This window comes from Pseudorca crassidens, chromosome 19 (assembly GCF_039906515.1).
Source record: "Pseudorca crassidens isolate mPseCra1 chromosome 19, mPseCra1.hap1, whole genome shotgun sequence".
Lineage (NCBI taxonomy): Eukaryota > Metazoa > Chordata > Mammalia > Artiodactyla > Delphinidae > Pseudorca > Pseudorca crassidens.
Window position 1 is genome coordinate 62,670,988 of NC_090314.1, and position 13,874 is coordinate 62,684,861.

At 48.4% G+C, this 13,874-nt stretch overlaps 1 protein-coding gene across 1 annotated transcript in view; it reads right to left on the reverse strand.

Moving 5' to 3' along the window:
* The window catches only part of GNA13 (G protein subunit alpha 13), a 39,820-nt gene extending 36,714 nt beyond the window's left edge, over window positions 1-3,106 (reverse strand). The window contains exons 1-2 of the mRNA XM_067716058.1: window positions 2,710-3,106; window positions 116-342 (exon numbers count right to left, since the gene is read on the reverse strand). Of these exons, the coding sequence (XP_067572159.1) occupies window positions 116-342; window positions 2,710-2,992 (510 nt within the window). The 5' untranslated portion in view covers window positions 2,993-3,106. The remainder of the gene's footprint in view (window positions 1-115; window positions 343-2,709) is intronic.
* Between the last annotated feature and the right edge of the window lie 10,768 nt (window positions 3,107-13,874).

Here is a 13,874-nt window from a genome sequence, read left to right on the forward strand (position 1 = left end):
CTGGATAGATACATTATATTGTGGAAGTCAGTGAAAAAGGTGTGTTAGAATCAGATGTTAATAAATGCCATTAAAATAAAATCACAACATTAAAAAAAAACAACAAATCTCTTACCAATTGAAATTCTCGACGCCGGTCATAGGCATTCTGTATACCACTGTCTGCCCATAATGCTCTTATAGCAGGAAGATACTGTAAAAAAACTCGAGTTTCCACGATTCCCTGGGCCGTCAAGGGGGTCCGTGTATCAAACGCCATCAGCTTGTCTCCATTGAGGTGGTTTGAGGTATCCCCCCAAGGAATGTGAAGCTTCTCTCGAGCATCTACCAGCACCCTCATACCTTTGTTTAAAAAAAAAAAAAAAAAGTGTGATGGGAGTCATTAGATATTCTCAGAGATTTGGTTCTAGTATTATTTCCTTAAACTTCTTAAGTACTCCAGGCCTGCTGCCTCCAAAACTGGAGACCAACATCAAGACAAACAGGAGCAACTTCTCAGAGTGTAAAAAAAAAACTAACAGTTGTTCACAATCATAAAATTAGAGCCTTGCAAAGCAAATACAATTAACACAAGTGCTCCTCCTAAAGGATTTTAACATGTTCTAATTTATAAACTAACTCCTGGGTAGAACGCAGTCACAAGAGAACAAAAACTAGCAAAGGAAAAAGAAATTATGCTGCATAGCCTGATGTCCAGGCTCTGAAGAAAGATCTGCAAGCAAGATTTTATGAGTCTCTCAAAGAGACGTTTATTTATGAGACGTCAAGAACCAAACTTATCACCCTGTGATCTGCTTGGTCCCTGAGCACCCTGCTTAACCCTGAGTCTTCCAGGATCACATTCAAAGCTCAGAAACTTCTCCCATCTCAAGCTTCAAATCAGTGTAACGCAGAGAATGGAGTCAGACCTCCCTAGAAGGAGGAAGACCAACTGCAAAAAAGACGTAGAAGCTGAGATTTCAACTCACAGAGATTAAATCAAACCCATTATTTCTAACACTAGACTGTTACCTTTAGTCCCTCTTAACAATCACAGGACTATTAGGTCATCTGTTTGGTTAACTGAAAAAACGTTTTGCTGTCAATTTTCTGATCACGCCAACTCAAAAAATGCAGATGGCTAGTGACTGCATCTCATCATCAAAGCTCGAAGTAGGTCACGCGTAGGAGCCCGCGCACATGAAGAACCAGGTGTTTACCTGGCTGACTATCAGTTAACATGCTGGCTCTATTCATTGACAGAATCCCTTCCGTTCAGCTGCACCGTTCAGCTGCATGGGGATACAAAGGTACCTTCGGTTAAGGACTGGCTAGGCAGTCTTCGGCCTTGAAAGAGACCTTAATTAGTTTGGTTCTAAACTTGAAGAGAGGATAAATACAACCACTTTTTACAGCTTAACGTCAGAGGTACTAGGGCTGGCTGTGGTCTGTGAGCTCCTGGCCTAGTGCCCTTCCCCCATCCTTACCCCCCCCACCCCCAAGCAGTTTTCCTCTACTCAATCCCGGGAGAAAAAAAGTGTCACCAAAGAGTGACTTAGGTACTTCCTGAAAAAAAAAAAACCCTTAAAAAAAACGATGCTTGGATAGGCCTGAAATCTATAACCAGCTCCTATATAACTGCTACCCAGATGCAACACAGAACCCTCATGCACCTGAAGTACCAGGCTCTGTATTCAACTCTGCCAAAATGCCTTTTATATAAAGTACAAAATAGGTGCTAGTGAGAAAAATGAGTGCTAATTATCGCTCCAATGACAAAAATAAAATCCCCTCTTGTGTAATTCTTTGAAAGCCCAGAACTAAAATTCTTGTGTGTTTTTCACCTGAGAACAAAGCTTACTCTCAATTTTAAAAATACCGACAAACAGCAGCAGAGCCTATGGTCTAAGCCAACACTAATTCATTGACTCAACCTGTACAGGCTCCGCATCACATTTAGGCCGAAGATTCTTTGTATCAACACACGATTTCATTTAAGTAGTAGAAACAAGTGTGGCACCCGCTCCCTCCCGCCCCCAATTATTAAGCAAAAGAAGAGTGGAACGTGCTGCATGGTGATTACAGGCAAACATCCTGCCCGACCGTGACACTGGGGCGAAAAACCACCGCTAACTTTTTTAGGCTGACTGTATGGTGCACTCTTTCCTGATAGCAGCACAGTAAATAGGACACCCTCAAGTTTCATATCCTTGCCCCAAAGAGCTGTCACACTTCGCTCTTGAGCAGGGTCTCGGGCACAAGTTTCCTGACTGCGGCGGTTCCAGAACTCCCCGGCTCAGGAGTTGGGAGCAGCCCCGACCCCATGTGACTCGGGTCACCCACCAACCGGGGCGGCGAGGCTGGGCGGGCAGCGCCCCGGCGTGGGGTGAGGATGGACGGTCTGGGTTTGGCTCGTCCGGAGGGAGGACAGGAGAGGTCACCCCACGCTCCGGAGCACCCGGCTCGCCTCACTTCCCTCTCGCAGGGGGCGAGGCCAGCGGCGGGGTTGGGGGTGGGGGACCCGCCGCGCCCCCTGGCCGGGCGGCAAAGGGGAGAACGGGTCGCCCCCGGGCATCCTCTCCCCCGGGCCGCGCCCCCTTCCCGCCCGCCGGGCCCGGTCCTCCGCCAGGGACAGAGCGAACGAGGGCGGTGCCCGGCCCCGCGCCGCGGCCCGAGTCCGGGCCCAGCGACCCACCGGCCCCCGGCCCCCGGGCCCGGGACCCCCGGCACCTTTGATCACGTTGCTGTAGATGGTGGGGCGGAACTCCTCGCGCGCGCGCTGGTCGAAGTCCTGCCCGTGGATGATGCGCATCTGCTTGAGGAAGGTGGACTTGCCGCTCTCGCCCGCGCCCAGCAGCAGGATCTTCACGAGCCGCTTCACGTAGGTCTTCTCCCGCGACAGGCATTTGTCGATCTCCTTGGACTTGCGCTGCTGCTCGGCCTCGCCGCTCGTCAGCACGCAGCCCGGGAAGCACACGGACAGCACGGACCGCGACGGCAGGAAGTCCGCCATCTTGCCGCCGCCGCCGCCTCGGCGGGCCCCTCCGGCTCCTCCGCCTCCTCCGCGGGCGGCGGGCGGCTCCGGCTCGGCGGCTCAAGGGCTCGGAGCGCTGCGGCCGCCCGAGCGCGCTGGGGGAGGGAGGGAGCCAGCGGACTGACTCGCAGGGCGGGCCGGGCAGGGCGGGCCAGGCTGGCCGGGGAGGGAGGGAAGGAGGGCGGGCCCGGGAGGGGCGGTGGCCCCGGGGCGTGCGCGCGCCCGCAGCCTCCCGGGGGCGCGCGCGCACGCCGCGGCCGCTCCCCCGACTCGCGCCCCGGGCCGGAGACTCACGTTCTCTCGCGAGCCCGCGACCGCCGCCGGGCGCGCGCGGGGAGGTGTCGGCTGGGCGGAGTCTTGTGGTCACGTGACCTCCATCGGGGCCGGGCGCCTCCGCCCGGGGCAGGCACCTGGGGAGCCGGACTTTCGGTTGCCCTTGAATTGGCTGCACCCACTTAGGTGCAGAAGGGCTACTTCCGATGGCCCGGGCGGCCGGAGACCAGGTCGCGGGCGCTGCCCTTTGGGCTCCCCAGCCGTTCCCGCCGTTCTTACTCCTGGTTACTCCCCGCCGCCGGCTGTCACGTAATTTCGAAGTCTTTGGTTCGAAGTTATACAAACAGCGAGCGCGAGCTTGGAAAGTTTTTGGTGCATTTTCTTAAAGTGGGTTCCTTGACATCCCAGAACTGTGACCAGACGTCATCCATCCTCCTCCAGCCCCACCCCCAGCTCCCTTTGTCATTCTCAGACCTTGCCGTTCCTCTGAGATGTGCCAGGAGCGATTGTTGATGTTTCGTTGATGTGGGTTTCCACCCGAGCTGCCGCGCTGAAATCTGGACAGTAGCTGCCGGAGGGTGAGGTCATGGTGAAAATCCCCCTTCACCGGACACTGTGATGCAGGCTCTTCCCTAGAAGGAAGCAGATAAGCAAACAGACCGAGGACAAGAGCCGGCAAATTTTAGGTTTCCTGCCAGATTGCAGAGGATATGACCAGCCGAGGGACTTTTTTTCTATCTTAGTAGCGGATTCAGGCCAGGACACCTGAAGGGCTGCCAGGAGACAAGCGACAAGTGACAGCTGGCTTGGCAGAGAGACTGCATCGCAAGGACCCCGGAAGCCGACTTCTTCTCTCTTAGTATTCTAGTTTAAAGTGGAAAAAGGCATTTGGGTCGGTCTCTGTTTATGGCAGTGCAGCCCTAATGCTCCTTGATTGGGGCTTCTGGGGCTCAGAAACTTCTGTGTCAGGCACTGAGGTGAGAAGGAGGTCAGCAGTCTGAGAGGCTCATGAACACGTTTAAATTTAAAAATCAGTGCTAATCAGTTTACTGGCCGGGTTGGGTTAATGGCTGAGGAGCCTCATGACTCGGTAAATTGGCTGCAGTAAACAATACCTACAGTAGGATTACCTCCTGTTGTCCTGGCCGAGCCCACAGGGGTGGATAAGCTACAATATACAAAGTAGGGTCAGTTCAACTCCAGTATCTGTGGATTGATAGGGTCAGAAGCACTAGGCCATGCCTTCAGGCAGAATCGATGGTAAAAGTCCACCCGGGATGCAAGATATCTCTGTAGCCTCAGCTAGTGTTTGGGAAGTTCTGTTCTCCAACCATGAGAGGACAGACCTCTGCCCAGGACAGGGATATAGCATTGGCCCCCAAACACCCATTTCTATGTGGACTTTAGATGCTAATTTGAATTCTACAAAAGCAGGAAGAGAGAAGCCTATCAGTTAGTTAACATCTTTTTTTCTTTTTCCAGTAGTGTGTGCAACATAATTGGAGAACCAAGGATCTCTAGGAGGCAGGAAGGTATTCCCGCCCTGCCAGTTCATGTTGTGACATGTAGACCAGCAGAGAAAGTTGTTCCAAGCCCTGCCTGTAACCTTCTGTTGGAACGAGCTTGGCTCAGATCAAGCCCAGCTGCTCTAATCAGTGTTTCTGAAAAAAAGAGACCTCTTTGGGCCCAGCCTGGAGTCTGGCTGCAGTTGTCCAACTGCTTCTAACCGTCTGGTCATCAAGCCACCTTGAAAACATGAGCATTAAAATGAGCTAGAGGTTTGGTGACTCCTCGGAAAGTTAAACATAACAATTGCCCTATGACCCAGCAATTCCACTCCCAGGTATATACCCAAAAGAAATGAAAACAGGCGTTCAAAGAAAAAAATGTACACCTGTGTTCATGGCAGCACTATTCAGAAGAACCCAAAGGGGTGAACAACTCATAAATCCATCAATGGATGGATGGATAAACAAAATGTAGTGTACCCATGGAACGCAATTATTCAGCCGTGAAAGCAAATGGAGTACTAACACATGCTACAATGTGGATGAACCCTGAAAACATTAATGCTACATGAAAAAGCCGGTCACAAAAGGCCACACAGGTAAGGCTCCATTGATATGAAATGCCCAGAATAGACAAATCCATAGAAACAGCAGATTAGTAGTTGCCAGGGGCAGGGGGAGGGGGGAACAGGGAGTGACTGCTTAATGGGTATATGGGCTTTCCTTTTGGGGTGATGAAGATGTTTAGGAACTAGATAGCGGTGATGGTTCATTCACAGAACATTGGGAATGAACTAAATGCCCCCAAATTATACACTTCAAAATGGTCAAATGATGAATTTAATGTTATGTAAATTTCACCACAATAAAAAAAAATGAAGTAGGGAAAACAATAGTTTCCATAAAAGTCTTTGGATTCATTTAACATTGTGCAATATTCAGTGAATAGAAGTGTGATTATGGTTTTTGGGGTTTTTTTTTTGGCCGTGCAGCTTGTGGAATCTTAGTTCCCTGACCAGGGATTGAACCTGGGCCCTTGGCAGTGAAAGCACAGAGTCCTAACCACTGGACGGCCAGTGAATTCCCTGATGATGATTATTTTAAAGTAGTGCTAACAGTTTAAATTATTTGCACCAGAAGCAAATCCACTCTAGCTGTTGCTTCAGGTTACGTTGTAATGATATTAGTGATATTCTAATTTTCAGATAGTTTCATAACCAAAAATAAATTCTGAACTTTTTAAGGGAATATAGAGTTTGTTGGTTGGAATTGGATTGGCTAGCTACTCCATTTTCAATAGACCCAGATGTGAATTCATTGGAAACATCTGTATTAGCCAGTTAATCCATATGCAAATGAGGGGTTCAGATGCCCAGAGGAGCTGTGATAAAATGATTAAACAGTTAATTAGTTGCAGTGCTCTTTTCTTTCTGGAAACTCTAAGTCTAGTGGCAGTCTTGCTAGATAAATAATGAAGGTGTGACTAAAATTGTAGAAATGCATTTCCAGATGGCTTTTCTACTCTAATGTGGGCACCTTATGAAGGATCCTTTCTAGCAATACTGTCGATTCCTGAAATCTACTATTTGTTTTTTTTTTTTTTTGGCTGTGCTGCTTGGCTTGCAGATCTCAGCTCCCCAACCGGGGGTTGAGCCGTGCCCCCTAGAGTGGAAGCACAGAGTCCTAACCACTGGACCACCAGGGAACTCCAACCATTTGTAACTTGCTGTGGGAACTGAAAGAAAGTTTTCCTATCTGATAGTCACAGTTTTTAAAAAAGTGGCATTACTTAGCCCGTTTACCAAACTCCATGCCAAATAACTTCGGGCTGTTTACCAAAATCAGTATTTTCCACAAAGGACAAAAATTTGTCACCCTCAGACATGTTCGAAAGAATGCGCCAGAGGCTCTAGGAACAATTCCAAAAGAAGAGTTAAAAACAAAAATGTTTTTTTTGGAATGATGGGACATATAATTTAAATAAGTGTATCACCTGCCAAGGTGACTACTCACTACTCAGGACAGGACCCCACCCATTTAAATATGTTTATTTAAAAATCAGTCACATTACTGGATGGTGAAACCATGTGTTAATTTTCTAATAAGGATGACGACATATCCACGGTTCTCGTTACTGTACTGTCTTCTGTCTCATCATCAGTGTTACGAATAGGTGGGTTCTAATTCTTTCTTACAGGTAAAACAGGCATGGGTTTTTCATATCTTCCTTTCTGTCCCAGGAGGAAGGGAATTCTCTAGTCCTCCCATAATACAAATCCCTTACAGTTGTGTGTGTGTGTGTGTGTGTGTGTGTGTGTGTGTATAATGTTTTAACTGCCGCAAAGCACTTTGACCTACTTGATCTCATTCTCTGCTCACAATAGCCTGACAGGAACACCCAGCATTAAGGTCACTCCCAGAGCAGGAGGAAACTGAGGGAAGAAAGGTCTGAGTGATGTACTACGCACAGCCTCCCTCAGCCTGGCTACTTGCAGAGCCAGAACTAAGAAATCCCCCCTTTTGACTCTGAACTCAGGGCTCTTTCTGATATGCCGAAAAGCGGTAGTTCCCCGAGTGCCCAAGTGTATGAAGATCAAATTTAAGGAACAAACAGTTAAGTTTATTTGTTTATTTGTTGGGTGGTTGCTTGGTCTGTTTTCCCAGCCCCTTTCGGGCTAACTGCCACCTCAAAGTTTACCAGCTTTTAGGCTGATTCTACTAAGATGTTCTCTGATGGAGTTCAGGCTCTGGTTTGTAAAATGTTCCAGGTGGTTGATGTAGAAATAAGAAAAGAGAACCCACGCTTCTGGCAATATTTACATGGTGGCGGAAGCCCCAGATGTTCCCTTAGCGTGCGTTCCATATGGAAAGGCAACTTCTTTTGTTATGAAATGCAGTGGTGCCCCTACCAGAATAAGCCTCTCATGGGGAAAGTTTTGTATGAAATGCAGCATGTGGAATTGCATCGTCAGTGGGTTTTGTTGCTGTTGTTATTAAAGGAGAACATGATTTTAATTACTGGTCGTGTTTTTCTCAGCCTCCGAGAAAGATCCGTGAGCTGGTGTTGACAAGCTGTGCCCTCACTCAGCTTCTCCAAAGTCAAAAGCCTGTGTCTGAAAGACACACACCAGCTCTCGTAGAAACCCTTACACCTTGCTTACTGCATCGGACGCATTTATGGGCAGTCTATTTATATAACACTCAACACAAGGCTTTGGTTGGAAATCTGAAGCTCTTTCTGGGAAACTCAAAACATCCTAGCTCAATCTCTCACCTTTCTTTTCCCTTACAGCTTTTCAAGGTGAGGATGACTTTTTATGTTTTATTGGCTGTAAATGGGCTGCCCCTTGCCAGTAACAGGTAAAGGTCCTCTAACATAAGCTCTGTTTCTCCAAAGAAGTTTAAGTGTGCAAAATCTCAGCTGATTCCTCTAAATTAACATCCTCTGCCCCCAGTCCAGCTGCTGCATTCTCTTTTTGTTTTTCCCCTCGGAACATGGAGTAGCAGGAACCACGATCCTGGCTAGCTGGCTAGCCGGGCATCATCACATGTCATGGCCTATAGACCTAGCATTTGCCTCAGTATAAATGCCAGGACGTGTTGACCATCGTGCAGTAAGGGCTCACCCAGGGGCACTGAGAAACAGTCCACGTTGCCTTTGTCAGACTATGACAGCCTGGCTATCCCTGGAGCAAATAATGTCATCGACGTATCTGTCTCCAAACTCCTGTGTCAGCTGCTAAGGAAAAGGAGGGCTAGCTCAGGGCAGGACTCAGGGAAAGGAACCCACTGCTGAATCAGAATCAGTCAGAGGTCTGGAAAATGAGCGCCGGCCCCAGAGGTCCTTCTCTCGCTTCAGCTGCTGCCTGTACCCTGGCCGTGGGAGGGTCATGCCAGACCCACACACGAGAAGATAGAGAGGAGATAAAAGCAAGAGGCAGCATCTCTTTGTGTGGCAAGCGGTTTTGTACTGTGATTCCTTTCCCTTTTTCTGCTAACACACAGAATGTGAGTAGGGACTGCAGCAGAAGAGCGTCAGAGCAGGACCTTCTAAAGCACAGGTCGGGGGCAAGGGGGCTTCTCTTGCCTGGAGCTAGGGCAGTACTGGCTGGGAGGGTGTAATGAGATACCATCTAAATTGCCCCATTTTACAGACATGGGGCCTAAACTAGACCTCAAAAACCTCCAACTCCCCAGGCCCTTGAACTGGGTCCCCCCGGGGAAACCTATGAATGCTCGGCCGAAACACGGCGTAGAAGTCATCCCTTAGCCAGTCCCGGGCCGGGGACTTCCGCGCCTCTGGCAGAAGCATCGCCGTCCTTCCCAAGGCCACCCTGGGCAAGAGATCAAAGAGTGCTCTGTGCGACAGCAGACACACCGCGCGCTTCGGCCCAACCTCAGTTCTTCCCTTACCCTGGATTTCTGCTCAGGGCCTGAGGGGAAGCAAAGGAAGTGACCCCAAGTTAAACCCAGCTCCAAGGGGACATGGGGTTCCGTGGGACCACCTCAGGCAGGATGTGAGGCCCTTCAAGCAAAACCTCACCCACCATCCCCCATCCCAGTCTTGGTCCCAGTGAACTGTAACTGTCCCCTCCCTCACCCACTGCACCAGAATGTGGCCCCGAGATGAGGGACACAGCCAACTTCCCTGGGACCTTCAGCATCGAAGCAGGTGATTTAAATCAGTAGAGGCACCACCTGCTGCTCCCAGATTGTTTTCCCGCGTTTCTGAGGGCTGCCAGCTGGACTTGCAGCCCTCCAGGACTGGAGGGTCATGTGCGGTGACTAGAGGGACTCATGGCTCAGCCCCGCATGTCAGAAGCAGGGTCCCAGATCGCGCTACATGCTCTAACTTGGCACTGCCAGACACTACCACATTATGAGTTGTTAAGTGACTTGAACTAGCTGAAGGGTGTGCACGGGGTGGGGTGATTGGGACACACCGTCACACTCTGCACATCGATCAAGTGGCCTGCTCACAGCCGGCAAGCAGGATGGCAGGGTTTGCCTGTGTGGGCCAGGAGAAACTAGAACTTGAGCCCTCGCCCTTCTCAGCAGCAGCTCCTTCGTGGCTGCCCACGCCTATCAGACATGAGCTGGGGCCGCAAAGAGCAGCAGCGAGAGGCAGGCAGGGGTGGGATCAAATCCCAGCTTTGCTGCTTCACGCCTCTACCATGAGAATCCTGGCAAAACCCACCTGAACTCTCAGAGCTTCATTTCTGTTATCTGAAAAATGGAGCTAATTATGCCCACACGTCACGGAGTTGCCGAGAGGGCTCAGTATGATGGTAACATGTAAAGCGCCTGACAGAGTGCCTTGCCCACATAGGTGTCAGATAATGTAGCGTTTGCTGCTAGGTGTTGGGGATTGAAGGTGGTCAATGATTTTGTTATATAAATATGGAGATTTAAAAAAAATACGAAGTTGTGTATGCTAAGTTTTAAATGTACTCTACTGATCACTGCTTCAGGAATCTAGAGTTTTGAACGTGGCTGTTTAATAAAAATATAATGCAAGCCACAGACGTAATTTTAAACTTTCTAGTAGCCACATTAGAAAAAAAAAGTGAAATTGATTTTCACGATAGAGTTTATTGAACCCACCATATCCAAAATATTTCAACACGTAATCAACGTACGGATTATTACAGACATATCTTACATTCTAATATATTGGACTAAGTCTTCAAAATCCAGTGTATGTTTTTACATTTGCAGCGATCTCAACTCAGATGCTAAGTTTTCATTGAGGACATCTGGCCTGTATTTAGACCTCATACAATTTACAGTTGAAAAAATAGAGTCACAAAACCAAATTGTTCCCAACAGACGTAAACATTTCCCAGTACCTGAGCCGAATTTTTTTTCAGTCTCTACATTTAAATTAATTAAAATTTAAATAAAATTTAAAATTAAGTTCCTCGGTGTCACGAGCCACATTTGAAGTGTTCAGAAGCTACTTGGAGCTAGTGGCTGTTTCCTGGGCCAAACCATGGGAGGTGCACGGAAGCCTGGAATGATTGTTTGCAGAGAAAGGAAGGGCATTGCAGGCAGGTGCCCGGCATGTGCCCAGGACACCGTGGGAGCCGTCGGTTTGATCAGAATCAGCCAGGTTAGGTGGACGAGGCATGGTGGTGTCAGGTCACAATGCTGAGATTTTATTCCGTCGCTGAGTAGAAAGCACAGTAACACTCTCGAGCAGGGGGCGGGCGCCACGTGCAGTTTTAGTCTGATGCACCTGGCGCTGGTACCCGTGAGGGGACGAGAGGGAGGGGGCCCAAGCCAGGAAGAGCAGCTTGGAGGTGGCTGCAGTAATTCAGGTGTGTAGGGACAGTACCTGGCTGGCGTGAGAGCGAACAGAACCGTCCGGAGACTCCTCAGAGGCAGCCTCCACAGGACCTGGAAAGCCACGAGCCTCTATAGTGTGAGGGCAAGGACAGAGGCAGACATGCTAGGAGCCTTGGGGACCGCGTGCCCGCTTGGGAGACTGGCTTGACCCTGAGAGGTTTAAGGAACCAGGGTGCTTCTGCCCGTCAGAAAGCAACTGCCCGAGACAGATGCCTGAGCCCGGGCCCACGAGACTGTTCTTCTTTTTTTTTTTATGGTTTGTTTTTTTTTAAGCAAATATATAATTTATAGCATCCACTCCACCCTCTGAATCACACGGTGACCCTGGACTTTGCCCAGAGTCTCTGAGATTGTGAAAGACACTCCTTAATTCTAGGGAACTCCTTGAGGTGCTGGGTCCAGGCTGGAGCTGAATTAAAGACTTCAGAAGTTGGAGGAAAAGTTGAGGCTGCAACGGCTCCCTGGCTAGTTTTTCACCCCCCTCACACCCTCCCTGGGAAAGCATGACTTGTTTTTTTGGGTTTTTTTACATCTTTATTGGAGTATAATTGCTTTACAATGGTGTGTTAGTTTCTGCTTTATAACAAAGTGAATCAGTTATACATATACATATGTTCCCATCTCTTCCCTCTTGCGTCTCCCTCCCTCCCACCCTCCCTACCCCACCCATCCATGCGGTCACAGAGCACCGAGCTGATCTCCTTGTGCTATGCGGCTGCTTCCCACTAGCTATCCACCTTACGTTTGGTAGTGTGTATATGTCCGTGCCTCTCTCTCGCTTTGTCACAGCTTACCCTTCCCCCCCCCATATCCTCACGTCCATTCTCTAGTAGGTCTGTGTCTTTATTCCTGTCTTACCCCTAGGTTCTTCATAATATTTTTTTTCTTAAATTCCATATATATGTGTTAGCATACGGTATTTGTCTTTCTCTTTCTGACTTACTTCACTCTGTGTGACAGACTCTAGGTCCATCCACCTCATTACAAATAGCTCAATTTCGTTTCTTTTTATGGCTGAGTAATATTCCATTGTATATACGTGCCACATCTTCTTTATCCATTCCTCCGATGATGGACACTTAGGTTGTTTCCATCTCCGGGCTATTGTACGTAGAGCTGCAATGAACATTTTGGTACATGACTCTTTTTGAATTATGGTTTTCTCAGGGTATATGCCCAGTAGTGGGATTGCTGGGTCATATGGTAGTTCTATTTGTAGTTTTTTGTTTGTTTGTTTTTGTTTTTGTTTTTGCGGTACGCGGGCCTCTCACTGTTGTGCCTCTCCCGTTGCGGAGCACAGGCTCCGGACGCGCAGGCTCAGTGGCCATGGCTCACGGGCCCAGCCGCTCCGTGGCATGTGGGATCTTCCCGGACCGGGGCACGAACCCGCGTCCCCTGCATCGGCAGGCGGACTCTCAACCACTGCGCCACCAGGGAAGCCCTATTTGTAGTTTTTAAGGAACCTCCATACTGTTCTGCATAGTGGCTGTACCAATTCACTTTCCCACCAACAGTACAGGACTGTTCCCTTTTCTCCACACCCTCTCCAGCATTTATTGTTTCTAGATTTTTTGATGATGGCCATTCTGACTGGTGTGAGATGATATCTCATTGTAGTTTTGATTTGCATTTCTCTAATGATTAGTGATGTTGAGCATTCTTTCATGTGTTTGTTGGCAGTCTGTATATCTTCTTTGGAGAAATGTCTATTTAGGTCTTCTGCCCATTTTTGGATTGGGTTGTTTGGTTTTTTGTTACTGAGCTGCATTAGCTGCTTATAAATTTTGGAGATTAACCCTTTGTCCGTTGCTTCATTTGCAAATATTTTCTCCCATTCTGAGGGTTGTCTTTTGGTCTTGTTTATGATTTCCTTTGCTGTGCCAAAGCTTTGAAGTTTCATTAGGTCCCATTTGTTTATTTTTGTTTTTATTTGCATTTCTCTAGGAGGTGGGTCAAAAAGGATCTTGCTGTGATTTATGTCATAGAGTGTTCTGCCTATGTTTTCCTCTAAGAGTTTGATAGTTTCTGGCCTTACATTTAGGTCTTTAATCCATTTTGAGCTTATTTTTGTGTATGGTGTTAGTATGCAGAAAATTATAAGACATTGATGAAAGAAATTAAAGATGATACAAACAGATGGAGAGTTATACCATGTTCTTGGATTGGAAGAATCAACATCGTGAAAATGACTCTACTACCCAAAGCAATCTACAGATTCAATGCAACCCCTATCAAACTACCACTGGCGTTTTTCACAGAACTAGAACAAAAAATTTCACAATTTGTATGGAAACGCAAAAGACCCCGAATAGCCAAAGCAATCTTGAGAACGAAAAATGGAGCTGGAGGAATCAGGCTCCCTGACTTCAACTATACTACAAAGCTACAGTAATCAAGACAGTATGGTACTGGCACAAAAACAGAAAGATAGGTCAGTGGAACAGGATAGAAAGCCCAGAGATAAACCCATGCACATATGGTCACCTTATCTTTGAAAGCATGACTTCTAACGTGACTTGAGGCTTTGCTATGTTGTAAGGGAAAGGACAGCTCCCCGACCTAACCACGCCCCCTCCACGCCCCCTCCAAGCCCTCCTCCACACTCCGCTCCCCCCACCTCCACGCCCCCCCCCCACCCCGGGCTCCTCTAATCCTCCTGTGGCCTGAGTCACTGTGATGTCCAGTCTCCTCCTGCGATGGTCCAGGTCAAAAGCAAGCCTGTGGCTGCTGGC